This window comes from Oncorhynchus mykiss, chromosome 17 (genome assembly GCF_013265735.2).
Source record: "Oncorhynchus mykiss isolate Arlee chromosome 17, USDA_OmykA_1.1, whole genome shotgun sequence".
Taxonomy (NCBI): domain Eukaryota; kingdom Metazoa; phylum Chordata; class Actinopteri; order Salmoniformes; family Salmonidae; genus Oncorhynchus; species Oncorhynchus mykiss.
This window is the reverse complement of record NC_048581.1, coordinates 15,419,918-15,433,065: the sequence shown is the minus strand read 5'-3', so window position 1 is coordinate 15,433,065 and position 13,148 is coordinate 15,419,918. Positions and strand designations below refer to the sequence as shown.

The 13,148-nt window shown below is 45.0% G+C and overlaps 1 protein-coding gene across 1 annotated transcript in view; it reads left to right on the top strand.

The window, feature by feature from the left end:
- Positions 1–13,148, top strand: part of LOC118940092 — a 149,995-nt gene that overhangs the window by 5,340 nt on the left and 131,507 nt on the right. Inside the window, exons 2-8 of the mRNA XM_036948328.1 lie at positions 2,537–2,881; positions 3,045–3,263; positions 3,391–3,723; positions 3,808–4,059; positions 7,192–7,524; positions 7,624–7,845; positions 12,072–12,404. Of these exons, the coding sequence (XP_036804223.1) occupies positions 2,537–2,881; positions 3,045–3,263; positions 3,391–3,723; positions 3,808–4,059; positions 7,192–7,524; positions 7,624–7,845; positions 12,072–12,404 (2,037 nt within the window). The remainder of the gene's footprint in view (positions 1–2,536; positions 2,882–3,044; positions 3,264–3,390; positions 3,724–3,807; positions 4,060–7,191; positions 7,525–7,623; positions 7,846–12,071; positions 12,405–13,148) is intronic.

Here is a 13,148-nt window from a genome sequence, read left to right as displayed (position 1 = left end):
ACTCTGTAAGTATGCTTGACGATATCTTAAAATATGTTTATTTTATCCTTTGTTTGTTTCCATGAACTTCTGTATCCTGTTATGTGCATGACCATGCTATTGTAATGTATGTTTTGTTTTTCTGTTATTTACAGTATACTCTGTAGATGTATTTCTGTGTATTTAATCTGATACAGTATTGTACATGGGGTTACACATATAATACTTTAGCATGGTATTTTAAGGACTCTGAAAGCAAGAGATTGTTGTGGAGACTTGTTTGAAAATGACCAAAAGTAAGATTGAGAGTAACAGTGATTAGGTGTATGCTTCGTAAGAGCTTTAGGAGTAATATTAACATGAGAGACAGTGATGGTGGGTTGTGTTTAGGAGTAGTATTAACATGAGACACAGTGATGGTGGGTTGTGTTTAGGAGTAGTATTAACATGAGACACAGTGAAGGTGGGTTGTGTTTAGGAGTAGTATTAACATGAGACACAGTGATGGTGGGTTGTGTTTAGGAGTAGTATTAACATGAGACACAGTGATGGTGGGTTGTGTTTAGGAGTAGTATTAACATGAGACACAGTGATGGTGGGTTGTGTTTAGGAGTAGTATTAACATGAGACACAGTGATGGTGGGTTGTGTTTAGGAGTAGTATTAACATGAGACACAGTGATGGTGGGTTGTGTTTAGGAGTAGTATTAACATGAGACACAGTGATGGTGGGTTGTGTTTAGGAGTAGTATTAACATGAGACACAGTGATGGTGGGTTGTGTTTAGGATTAGTATAAAGTATTTTGTTGGTTTAGATGCACACACTCAGTATCACTTCCCTGTTTTCCTTTCCTGTCTGTCCTCTGACAGACCTCCCGAGTCATATCAGAAATATGTATATACACATTAGACTTTACAGAACATGTTCCTCTGTAGCTCAGTTGGTAGAACATCCTGCAACGTTATGGGTTTGGTTCCCAGGACCACCCATAGGTGCTCTAGTCTAGATCACTGAACCTTCAGTACCACTTTGATGCAGCTGATGAGGAGTGATGGTCATGGGTGTTTAAATTGAATGGGTTCTAATTGAATAACATCATGGAACTTTGACCTGTATATACAGAACTCAGAAGGGCAAGGTAGGTCATTAAAATGTTAATGTTATAAATAGTTTAGTCAACACAGTGTTTAAATGGTTCTGTATGTAGTATAAAGATCACAGTGAAAATTGATATTTAAAAAAAATATATATATATATATATGCCCAGACTTGTCTTTTACACAATTTCTGTTCTATTACAGTAACAGCCCTTTTCTGGCGTGTTGGTCTGGTTGTCGTGGATGTTAATGTCTTTACTAAACAGGAAGGACAGTTCTGCATCCACTACTTGTGTTCTGACTGCTTTTATAAGGTTTCAACACTTCTTGTTTTCACTCACTACCAGACAGTTGACTCACTGTACAAGTCCTCTCCTCTTCACTTCACTCTGTAAGTACTCTTGACAATATCTTGAAATATAGTTTTTGGTTATTTGTTTTTAGTCATAAGTCAAATACTTGAGGGTAATGTATAATTTGTGTGTGTGTGTGTGTGTGTGTGTGTGTGTGTGTGTGTGTGTGTGTGTGTGTGAGTGTGTGTGTGAGTGTGTGTGTGTGTGTGTGTGTGTGTGTGTGAGAGGGAGAGAAAGAGAGTAAGAGAGAGTGAGATAGAGAGTGAAAGTCACTGGCTGTTTAGCCTCACAGCTTGAGGATAGGTGCTGTCATTGAACCTGGTGGTCAGTCTTTAGGCTGCTGTACAGCTTGACGGACCGTAAAGGATGGAACATTTATCCTCCTATATTTGGAGTTCTGAGAATAAAACAGCTTCAGAAAAATCTATGTAGAAATATGTGTTTACAGTACTACAGAGCTGTTCAATAAGTGATTGTTGTTGTTGTTGTTTACAATGATGATGATGACTACTGTATATATTAGGAATTTATTTTTTACATCATGTCAGTTTAAGTAGACAGACGTAGACAGACATGCAACACATCACACACATTACATACATAGTGCAGTAGACTTACAGACAGACAGTATTCACATAGACAACCATTTAGCACAATTCATAACACAACACAATATGAGCCTGGTTCATTTTCAGTAATGAGACCCTGTACCCCATTTACAATTTATACTTCAATGTATCAGGTGGAGTTATTCACCAGCTATAGAGTGAGTTGTTGTTTATGTTTCTAAGACTGCAGGGTGGGAGATGCAACAATGGTCTTGAGAACAGCAGGAAGTGTGTTGGTGGTCTTTCTCTGGTCTGTGACAGGTATGGTCTCATTCATAACTTATATGTTTGTCAATCTACAGACATGTGTATTACATTTGCTTGTGTTCTGTTAGGCATCTCCACTTCACTTTAAATAGTTATGTTTTACACCTCACTGAGTGATGATTATCTGTGGTTTCTAATATGGCAACAAAGTGTGGACAAACCCTACCTTCAGTGTGAGCCAAATACCTTGTCCTAATTCTGATACCATTGTGATGTCTAACTGTGTTTCAGTGGTACTGGGTCAGGATGGCTGGAGTGTTACATACACCACTCAGAGTATCTGTACCTTGAAGGGGTCATCAGTGGATCTGTTCTGCTCTTACACATATCCCAGAGGTAAAGTCACAACAACCTTCTGGTTCACTAAAATGGAGGCTGGTATAGAACCTGAAGATCTAGGTCAGGACCCAGAGTATGCAGATCGTCTGGAGTATCATGGAGATAAGAAGAAAGACTGTACCCTGAAAATCACAGACCTGAGAGAGAGAGACTCAGCTACGTACAAGTTCAGATTATTAACAGATCAGGAAGGAGGGAAATATTCTGGAAGTCCTGGAGTCACTCTTTCTGTTACAGGTACAGTTACATTCAATATAGTTAAACTGTTGAATTCCATTTAGTTCAGGAAAATTGTCTTGGTTTGTGTTTATGTCTGTATAACATAGGATTTCCTCCATCTTTGTATTAGAGTGATAAGTCAGTGATAAAGGGATTTACAGTGATATTGTTTTTTCTCCAGGTCTTCAGGTGAAGGTGAATGGTGGACATCAGGATAAGACACTGACCTGTAGCACCACCTGTACTCTGACTGACAACCCCACCTACATCTGGTACAAGAACGGACAACATCTAGATGAGAGCACCTCCCCCCAGTACAAATACTCAGTCTCCAGGAACTATGATGACACTTATTCCTGTGCTGTAAAAGGCCATGAGGACCTCCACTCTCCTGCAGTGTGTGAGTGTTCATTTAATACATTATACTGTGTGTTGGTTTCACTATGAGAACTTGAGAGCTTTGAGCATCTCTAGAAAGAACTGAGAACACAATCCAATTGACCTCTTGTTATGTCACTGTGTTTCAGGTGTTCAGGGTCAGAGCTGCAACAGAGTGACTTACACCAAGAGGAGAATCTGTGTCTTGAAGGGGTCAACAGTGGACATATCCTGTACTTATGTTGGTTATTATTCCACCACATCATCATTCTGGTTTAGAAGTGATAAGTCGACCCCTGAAGACCTAACCAGAGACCCAGGGTATGCAAGTCGAGTGGAGTACACTGGAACATACGGAGTTCCCTTCACCCTGAGAATCTCAAATCTGAGAGAGGACGACTCAGCTGAGTATCGCTTCACTTTTAAAACAAACAACTTTGACTGGGGTCATAGTTTCCCAGGAACAACTCTGTCTGTCACAGGTAATAAATACTACACTGTATGATACAACTGTAAATCATATTGAATTACAGGATAAATATATTAACCATCCTGTTAACACAGAGGTGTATGTGGTTTTATACATATTGTTTCAGGTCTGCAGGTGAAGGTGACTCCTGCTGCAGTGGGACAGAAGACACTGACCTGTAGCACCACCTGTACTCTGACTGACAACCCCACCTACATCTGGTACAAGAACGGACAACATCTAGATGAGAGCACCTCCCCCCAGTACAAAGACCCAGTCTCCAGTAACTATGAAGACAGTTACTCCTGTGCTGTAAAAGGCCATGAGGATCTCCACTCTCCTGCAGTTTGTGAGTGTTTATTTAATAAGGGACAGATTGAAATTTACTGGGGGACGGGACAGGACTGGTCTTCAAAGTTTAAAATATTTTCACATGACCCTCCCCTTGTACTGTAAAATAAATGGAACACCCTCCCCCTCACAGAATTAACTCAAAATAATGTTTACGACCACAAATAAGAATAACTGTAGCGACCTGCACTTATAAACGTGATACCGACTTTGCCACTTCAGCCTGCTTTTGTGGCCTGATCGATGCCACGCAGGGCTACGGGCCAGAAGGTTGAGGGTTCCTGACCACCACAGACAAGCTCACCCTGCCTGTTCTATTACACTGCCATCATATACAAAATATATGCAACACATTTTCCACCAACAGGTTTCTGTGCCAATGCAGCACACAACCAATAAACAAAGCATACTGACTTCAGACACTTCAATGTCATGGTTTGTGTTTTCAACACCACAATACATAGACAATGTAAATCTGGACAAACAGAGAATACATCCCTCCCTACCTTGTAGTCTGACCCAGTATTGAAGGCTTGACAATCTCTGAATGTCATTCAACTTTTTGGTGTTTTGTAACAAATGTCTCTTTCCGTTCATCAAATGGCTGCTGCTCAGTTTGGATTGACTGATTGATTTTATTTGTCAGTTAAAAGAATGCATACAGTGGGGAGAACAAGTATTTGATACACTGTCGATTTTGCAGGTTGTCCTACTTACAAAGCATGTAGAGGTCTGTAATTTTTATCATAGGTACACTTCAACTGTGAGAGACAGAATCTAAAACAAAAATCCAGAAAATCACTTTGTATGATTTTTAAGTAATTAATTTGCATTTTATTGCATGACATAAGTATTTGATCACCTACCAACCAGTAAGAATTCCGGCTCTCACAGACCTGTTAGTTTTTCTTTAGGAAGCCCTCCTGTTCTCCACTCATTACCTGTATTAACTGCACCTGTTTGAACTCGTTACCTGTATAAAAGACACCTGTCCACACACTCAATCAAAAAGACTCCAACCTCTCCACATTGGCCAAGACCAGAGAGCTGTGTAAGGACATCAGGGATAAAGTTGTAGAACAGCACAAGGCTGGGATAGGCTACAGGACAATAGGTAAGCAGCTTGGTGAGAAGGCAAAGCTGCTGCCGCAATTATTAGAAAATGGAAGAAGTTCAAGATGACAGTCAATCACCCTCGGTCTGGGGCTCCATGCAAGATCTCACCTTGTGGGGCATCAATGATCATGAGGAAGGTGAGGGATCAGCCCAGAACTACAGGGCAGGACCTGGTTAATGACCTGAAGAGAGCTGGGACCACAGTCTCAAAGAAAACCATTAGTAACACACTACACATTAGTAACTCACTACACATCATGGATTAAAATCCTGCAGCGCACGCATGGTCCTCCTGCTCAAGCCAGCGCATGTCCAGGCCCGTCTGAAGTTTGCCAATGACCATATGGATGATCCAGAGGATGAATGGGTGAAGGTCATGTGGTCTGATGAGACAAAAATAGAGCTTTTTGGTCTAAACTCCACTCGCCGTGTTTGGAGGAAGAAGAAGGATGAGTACAACCCCAAGAACACCATCCCAACCGTGAAGCATGGAGGTGTAAACATCATTCTTTGGGGATGCTTTTCTGCAAAGGGGACAGGATGACTGCACCGTATTGAGGGGAGGATGGATGGGGCCATGTATCACGAGATCTTGGCCAACAACCTCCTTCCCTCAGTAAGAGTATTGAAGATGAGTTGTGGCTGGGTCTTCCAGCATGACAACGACCCGAAACACACAGCCAGGGCAACTAAGGAGTGGCTCCGTAAGAAGCATCTCAAGGTCCTGGAGTGGCCTAGCCAGTCTCCAGACCTGAACCCAATAGAAAATCTTTGGAGGGAGCTGAAAATCCGTATTGCCCAGCGACAGTCCCAAAACCTGAAGGATCTGGAGAAGGTCTGTATGGAGGAGTGGGCCAAAATCCCTGCTGCCGTGTGTGCAAACCTGGTCAAGAACTATAGGAAACATATGATCTCTGTAATTGCAAACAAAGGTTTCTGTACCAAATATTAGGTTCTGCTTTTCTGATGTATCAAATACTTATGTCATGCAATAAAATGCAAATTAATTACTTAAAAATCACACAATGTGATTTTCTTAATATTTGTTTTAGATTCCGTCTCTCACCGTTGAAGTGTACCTATGATAAAAATTACAGACCTCTACATGCTTTGTAAGTAGGAAAACCTGCAAAATCGGCAGTGTATCAAATACTTGTTCTCCCCACTGTATATAAACAATATTATTTTAAGTGAACAGGATTGGACAATAAAGTTGGTGACTTATTTTCATTGTGGTCCCTATGTTTTACATAAATACATATACAATTATATTGAACAAAAATATAAACGCAACGTGCAACAATTTCAACCATTTTACTGAGTTACAGTTCATATAAGTGTAACGGATGTGAAACGGCTAGCTTAGTTAGCTGTGCACGCTAACTACCGTTCCAATCGGTGACATCACTTTCTCTGAGACCTTGAAGTAGTAGTTCTCCTTGCTCTGCAAGGGTCGTGGCTTTTGTGGAGCGATGGGTAACGATGCTTGTTGATGTGGGCAGAGGGTCTCTGGTTCGCGCCCGGGTATGGGCGAGGGGACGGTCTAAAGTTATACTGTTACATAAGGTAATCAGTCAGATGAAATACTGTATATTCATTAGGTCCTAATCTATGGATTTCACATGACTGGGCAGGGTCACAACCATAGGTGGGCTTGGGAGGGCATAGGACCACCCACTGGGGAGCCAGGCCCAGCCAATCAGACTGAGGTTTTCCCAACAAAAGGGCTTTATCACAGACAGAATTACTCCTCAGTTTCATCAGCTCTCTGGGTGGCTGTTCTCAGATGATTCCGCAGGTGAAGAAGCCGGATGTGGAAATCCTGGGCTGAATGTAAAAAAACACACAATCGTCCCCAAAACAAAAAATAAATAGATCCCTAATACATCACTGTAAAACTGTATACAATGTATATCAGTGTTGGTTTCATTTTGTAATATGAGATCTGTTAGCATTTCTAGATAGAACTGAGAATACAATCTAGTTGACCTCTTGTTATGTCACTGTGTTTCAGGTGTTCAGGGTCAGAGCTGCAACAGAGTGACTTACACCAAGAGGAGAATCTGTGTCTTGAAGGAGTCAACAGTGGACATATCCTGTACTTATGTTGGTTATTATTCCACCACATCATCATTCTGGTTTAGAAGTGATAAGTCGACCCCTGAAGACCTAACCACAAACCCAGGGTATGCAGGTCGTGTGGAGTACACTGGAACATACAGAGGTCCCTTCACCCTGAGAATCACAGATCTGAGAGAGGAGGACTCAGCTGGGTATCGCTTCACTTTTAAAGCAGACAACTTTGACTGGGGTCATAGTTTCCCAGGAACAACTCTGTCTGTCACAGGTAATACTACAACTGTAAATCATAATGAATTACAGGAGAAAATATATGAACCATCCTGTTAACACAGAGGTGTATGTGGTTTTATGCATATTGTTTCAGGTCTGCAGGTGAAGGTGACTCCTGCTGCAGAGGGACAGAATACACTGACCTGTAGCACCACCTGTACTCTGACTGACAACCCCACCTACATCTGGTACAAGAACGGACAACATCTAGATGAGAGCACCTCCCCCCAGTACAAAGACCCAGTCTCCAGTAACTATGAAGACAGTTACTCCTGTGCTGTAAAAGGCCATGAGGATCTCCACTCTCCTGCAGTTTGTGAGTGTTTATTTATTAAGGGGCAGATTGAAATTTACTGGGGGACGGGACAGGACTGGTCTTCAAAGTTTAAAATATTTTCACATGACCCTCCCCTTGTACTGTAAAATAAAATAATGTTTACGACCACAAATAAGAATAACTGTAGCAACCTGCATTTATAAACGTGAATTCCGACTGATCGATGCCACGCAGGGCTACGGGCCAGAAGTTTGAGGGTTCCCGACCACCACAGACAAGCTCACCCTGCCTGTTCTATTACACTGCCATCATATACAAAATATATGCAACACATTTTCCACCAACAGGTTTCTGTGCCAATGCAGCACACAACCAATAAACAAAGCATACTGACTTCGGACACTTCAATGTCATGGTTTGTGTTTTCAACACCACAATACATAGACAATGTAAATCTGGACAAACAGAGAATACATCCCTCCCTACTGTAATGGTTTTCTTCATCTGAACGAGAGGCGGACCAAAGCGCAGCGTGGTTATTTTGACTCATGTTTTAATAAATCACTTCACATTAACAAACTAACAAAAACAAGAAACGTGAAAACCCAAAACAGCCCTATCTGGTGCAAAACACAGAGACAGGAACAATCACCAACAAACACACAGTGAAACCCAGGCTACCTAAGTATGATTCTCAATCAGAGACAACTAATGACACCTGCCTCTGATTGAGAACCATACTAGGCCGAAACATAGAAATACCCAAATCATAGAAAAACAAACATAGACTGCCCACCCCAACTCACGCCCTGACCATACTGAATAATGACAAAACAAAAGGAAATAAAGGTCAGAACGTGACAGTACCCCCCCCCCCCCCCCAAAGGTGCGGACTCCGGCCGCAAAACCTTGACCTATAGGGGAGGGTCTTGGTGGGTGTCTGTCCGCGGTGTCGGCTCTGGCGCGGGACGCAGACCCCACTTCATCATTGTCTTAGTCCGCCTTATTGTCCGCCTCCGTGGCTTTCTCACCATGGCCACCCTTCTCAATGACCCCACTGGACAGAGGGGCAGCTCGGGACAGAGGTGGGGCAGCTCGGGACAGAGGTGGGACGGCTGCTCGGGACAGAGGTGGGACGGCTGCTCGGGACAGAGGTGGGACGGCTGCTCGGGACAGAGGTGGGACGGCTGCTCGTGACAGAGGTGGGACGGCTGCTCGGGACAGAGGTGGGACGGCGGCCCCTGGCTGACTGGCGGCACTGGCGGCACCTGGCTGACTGGCGGCACTGGCGGCCCCTGGCTGACTGGCGGCACTGACGGCGCTGGGCAGACGGGCGGCACTGGCGGCCCCTGGCTGACTGGCGGCACTGGCGGCCCCTGGCTGACTGGCGGCCCCTGGCTGACTGGCGGCACTGGCGGCCCCTGGCTGACTGGCGGCACTGGCGGCCCCTGGCTGACTGGCGGCCCCTGGCTGACTGGCGGCACTGGCGGCCCCTGGCTGACCGGCGGCACTGGCGGCCCCTGGCTGACTGGCGGCACTGGCGGCCCCTGGCTGACTGGCGGCACTGGCGGCCCCTGGCTGACTGGCGGCACTGACGGCGCTGGGCAGACGGGCGGCACTGGCGGCGCTGGCGGCGCTGGGCAGACGGGCGGCACTGGCGGCGCTGGGCAGACGGGCGGCACTGGCGGCGCTGGGCAGACGGGCGGCACTGGCGGCGCTGGGCAGACGGGCGGCACTGGGCAGACGGGCGGCACTTGCGGCGCTGGGCAAACTGGTGGCTCAGGCGGCGCTGGAGAGGCGGGAGACTCCGGCAGCGCTGGAGAACATTTGAACATCTTGGCCATGTTCTGTTATAATCTCCACCCGGCACAGCCAGAAGAGGACTGGCCATCCCACATATACTCTCTCTAATTCTCTCTTTCTTTCTCTCTCTCGGAGGACCTGAGCCCTAGGACCATGCCCCAGGAATACCTGACATGATGACTCCTTGCTGTCCCCAGTCCACCTGACTGTGCTGCTGCTCCAGTTTCAACTGTTCTGCCTTATTATTATTCGACCATGCTGGTCATTTATGAACATTTGAACATCTTGACCATGTTTTGTTATAATCTCCACCCGGCACAGCCAGAAGAGGACTGGCCACCCCACATAGCCTGGTTCCTCTCTAGGTTTCTTCCTAGGTTTTGGCCTTTCTAGGGAGTTTTTCCTAGCCACCATGCTTCTACACCTGCATTGCTTGCTGTTTGGGGTTTTAGGCTGGGTTTCTGTACAGCACTTTGAGATATCAGCTGATGTACGAAGGGCTATATAAATACATTTGATTTGATTTGATTTGATTTGAGAGGAGGAAGGCTCTGGTAGTGCCGGAGAGGCGGGAGACTCCGGCAGCGCTGGAGAGGAGGGAGCCCCTGTAAGGATGGGCCGGAGAGACAGCCTGGTAGGGGGGCTGCCACCGGAGGGCTGGTGCGTGGAGGTGGTGACGAATAGACCGGGCCGTGCAGGCGCACTGGAGCTCTTGAGCACCGAGCCTGCCCAACCTTACCCGGTTGAATGGTCCCGGTCGCCCTGCCAGTGCGGTGAGGTGGAATAGCCCGCACTGGGCTATGCAGGCGAACCGGTGACACCGTGTGCAAGGTTGGTGCCATGTAAGCCGGCCTAAGGAGACGCACTGGCGGCCAGATGCGTAGAGCCGGCTTCATGGCATTTGGCTCGACGCTCAATCTAGCCCGGCCGATACACGGAGCTGGAATATACCGCACCGGGCTATGCACCCGCACTGGGGACACCGTGACATAGCCATACTCCCTGTTAGCCCCCCCCCCATACATTTTTGGGGGCTTCCATCCGCTCTGCCGTGCTAGTTCCTCATAATGCCGCCTCTCTGCTTTTGCTGCCTCCAGCTCGGCCTTGGGGCGTCAATATTCTCCTGGCTCTGCCCAGGGTCCTTTCCCGTCTAGAATCTCCTCCCAAGTCCATTTCTCCAAGTAGTGCAGCCTCTCCCAGTGCTGCTGCTGCTGCTGCCTCTGTTGCTTCTCCTGCTGCTGCTTTTTCTGTTGCCCGTTACCACGCCGCTTGGTCCTGTTGTGGTGGGTGATTCTGTAATGGTTTTCTTCATCTGAACGAGAGGCGGACCAAAGCGCAGCGTGGTTATTTTGACTCATGTTTTAATAAATCACTTCACATTAACAAACTAACAAAAACAAGAAACGTGAAAACCCAAAACAGCCCTATCTGGTGCAAAACACAGAGACAGGAACAATCACCCACAAACACAGAGTGAAACCCAGGCTACCTAAGTATGATTCTCAATCAGAGACAACTAATGACACCTGCCTCTGATTGAGAACCATACTAGGCCGAAACATAGAAATACCCAAATCATAGAAAAAAAAACATAGACTGCCCACCCCAACTCACGCCCTGACCATACTAAATAATGACAAAACAAAAGGAAATAAAGGTCAGAACGTGACACCTACCTTGTAGTCTGACCCAGTATTGAAGACTTGACAATCTCTGAATGTCATTCAACTTTTTGGTGTTTTGTAACAAATGTCTCTTTCCGTTCATCAAATGGCTGCTGATCAGTTTGGATTGACTGATTGATTTTATTTGTCAGTTAAAGAAATACATATATAAACAATATTATTTTAAGTAAACAGGATTGTTGTTTTAAAGGATTGCACAATAAAGTTGGTGACTTATTTCCATTGTGGTCCCTATGTTTTACATAAATACATTTACAATTATACTGAACAAAAATATAAACGCAACGTGCAACAATTTCAACCATTTTACTGAGTTACAGTTCATATAAGGTAATCAGTCAGATGAAATACTGTATATTCATTAGGTCCTAATCTATGGATTTCACATGACTGGGCAGGGTCACAACCATAGGTGGGCTTGGGAGGGCATAGGCCCACCCACTGGGGAGCCAGGCCCAGCCAATCAGACTGAGGTTTTCCCAACAAAAGGGCTTTATCACAGACAGAATTACTCCTCAGTTTCATCAGCTGTCTGGGTGGCTGTTCTCAGATGATTCCGCAGGTGAAGAAGCCGGATGTGGAAATCCTGGGCTGAATGTAAAAAAACACACAATCCTCCCCAAAATAAAAACTAAATAGATCCCTAATACATCACTGTAAAACTGTATACAATGTATATCTGTGTTGGTTTCATTTTATAATATGAGAACTGTTAGCATTTCTAGATAGAACTGAGAATACAATCTGTTGACCTCTTGTTATGTCACTGTGTTTCAGGTGTTCAGGGTCAGAGCTGCAACAGAGTGACTTACATAGAGAGGAGAATCTGTGTCTTGAAGGGGTCAACAGTGTACATATACTGTACTTATGTTGGTTATTATTCCACCACATCATCATTCTGGTTTAGAAGTGATAAGTCGACCCCTGAAGACCTAACCACTGACCCAGGGTATGCAGGTCGTGTGAAGTACACTGGAACATACAGAGGTCCCTTCACCCTGAGAATCACAGATCTGAGAGAGGACGACTCAGCTGAGTATCGCTTCCCATTTAAAACAGACAACTTTGAATGGGGTCATAGTTTCCCAGGAACAACTCTGTCTGTCACAGGTATGATACAACTGTAAATCATATTACAGGATAAATAAATTACAGGATAAATATATGAACATATGATCTTTTTCCAAGATGGCATAGCAGTTCAGACGTCTTTTGTCCTCGTCTTGTCGTGTCCCGTATATATATATATATATTTACAACTTTTTTCACATACCTTTTTATATATATATTTTTTAATTTTCCATAAACTCATCTTCAAAACACTCTCCTGCAACCCGCCCCACCAATTTATATTCATAAAAAAAGTATTATTTACCTCAAATCTGTAATCCACCAAGAAGCTAGCCAGAAATTAGCATGAAGCTAGCCAGGAGCTAGCCAGAAGCTAGCCAGGAGCTAGCCAGAAGCTAGCCAGAAGCTAATCCAGAAGCTAGTTAGCTTCTTTACTGGCTAATCGTTAGTATTCAGCTAACCCCGGTTTGTGGTCATCAGCTATCCTTTAGCTCGAAAATCTATCGCCAGTTTTGTACGGCGCAGTGCGGCTCGGAACGGAACTTACCAGACCAATTTTTCTCTCCATGTCCCTGGATTTCAACCGCTAACTCTGGACATTCATACCTGGATCTCACAGCTATGCTAGCTGCTATCCGTGTGACTATCGGCTTTCGTCGATTCCGGAGCAAACATCAATTATTCCGGAGCTAGCCAGCTGAAGAGTTCCATCAATCACTCCTGGGCTACAATCACCTATCCGGACCCGCTTTACTGCCTACGCGGAGCCGCACCGGGCCTTCA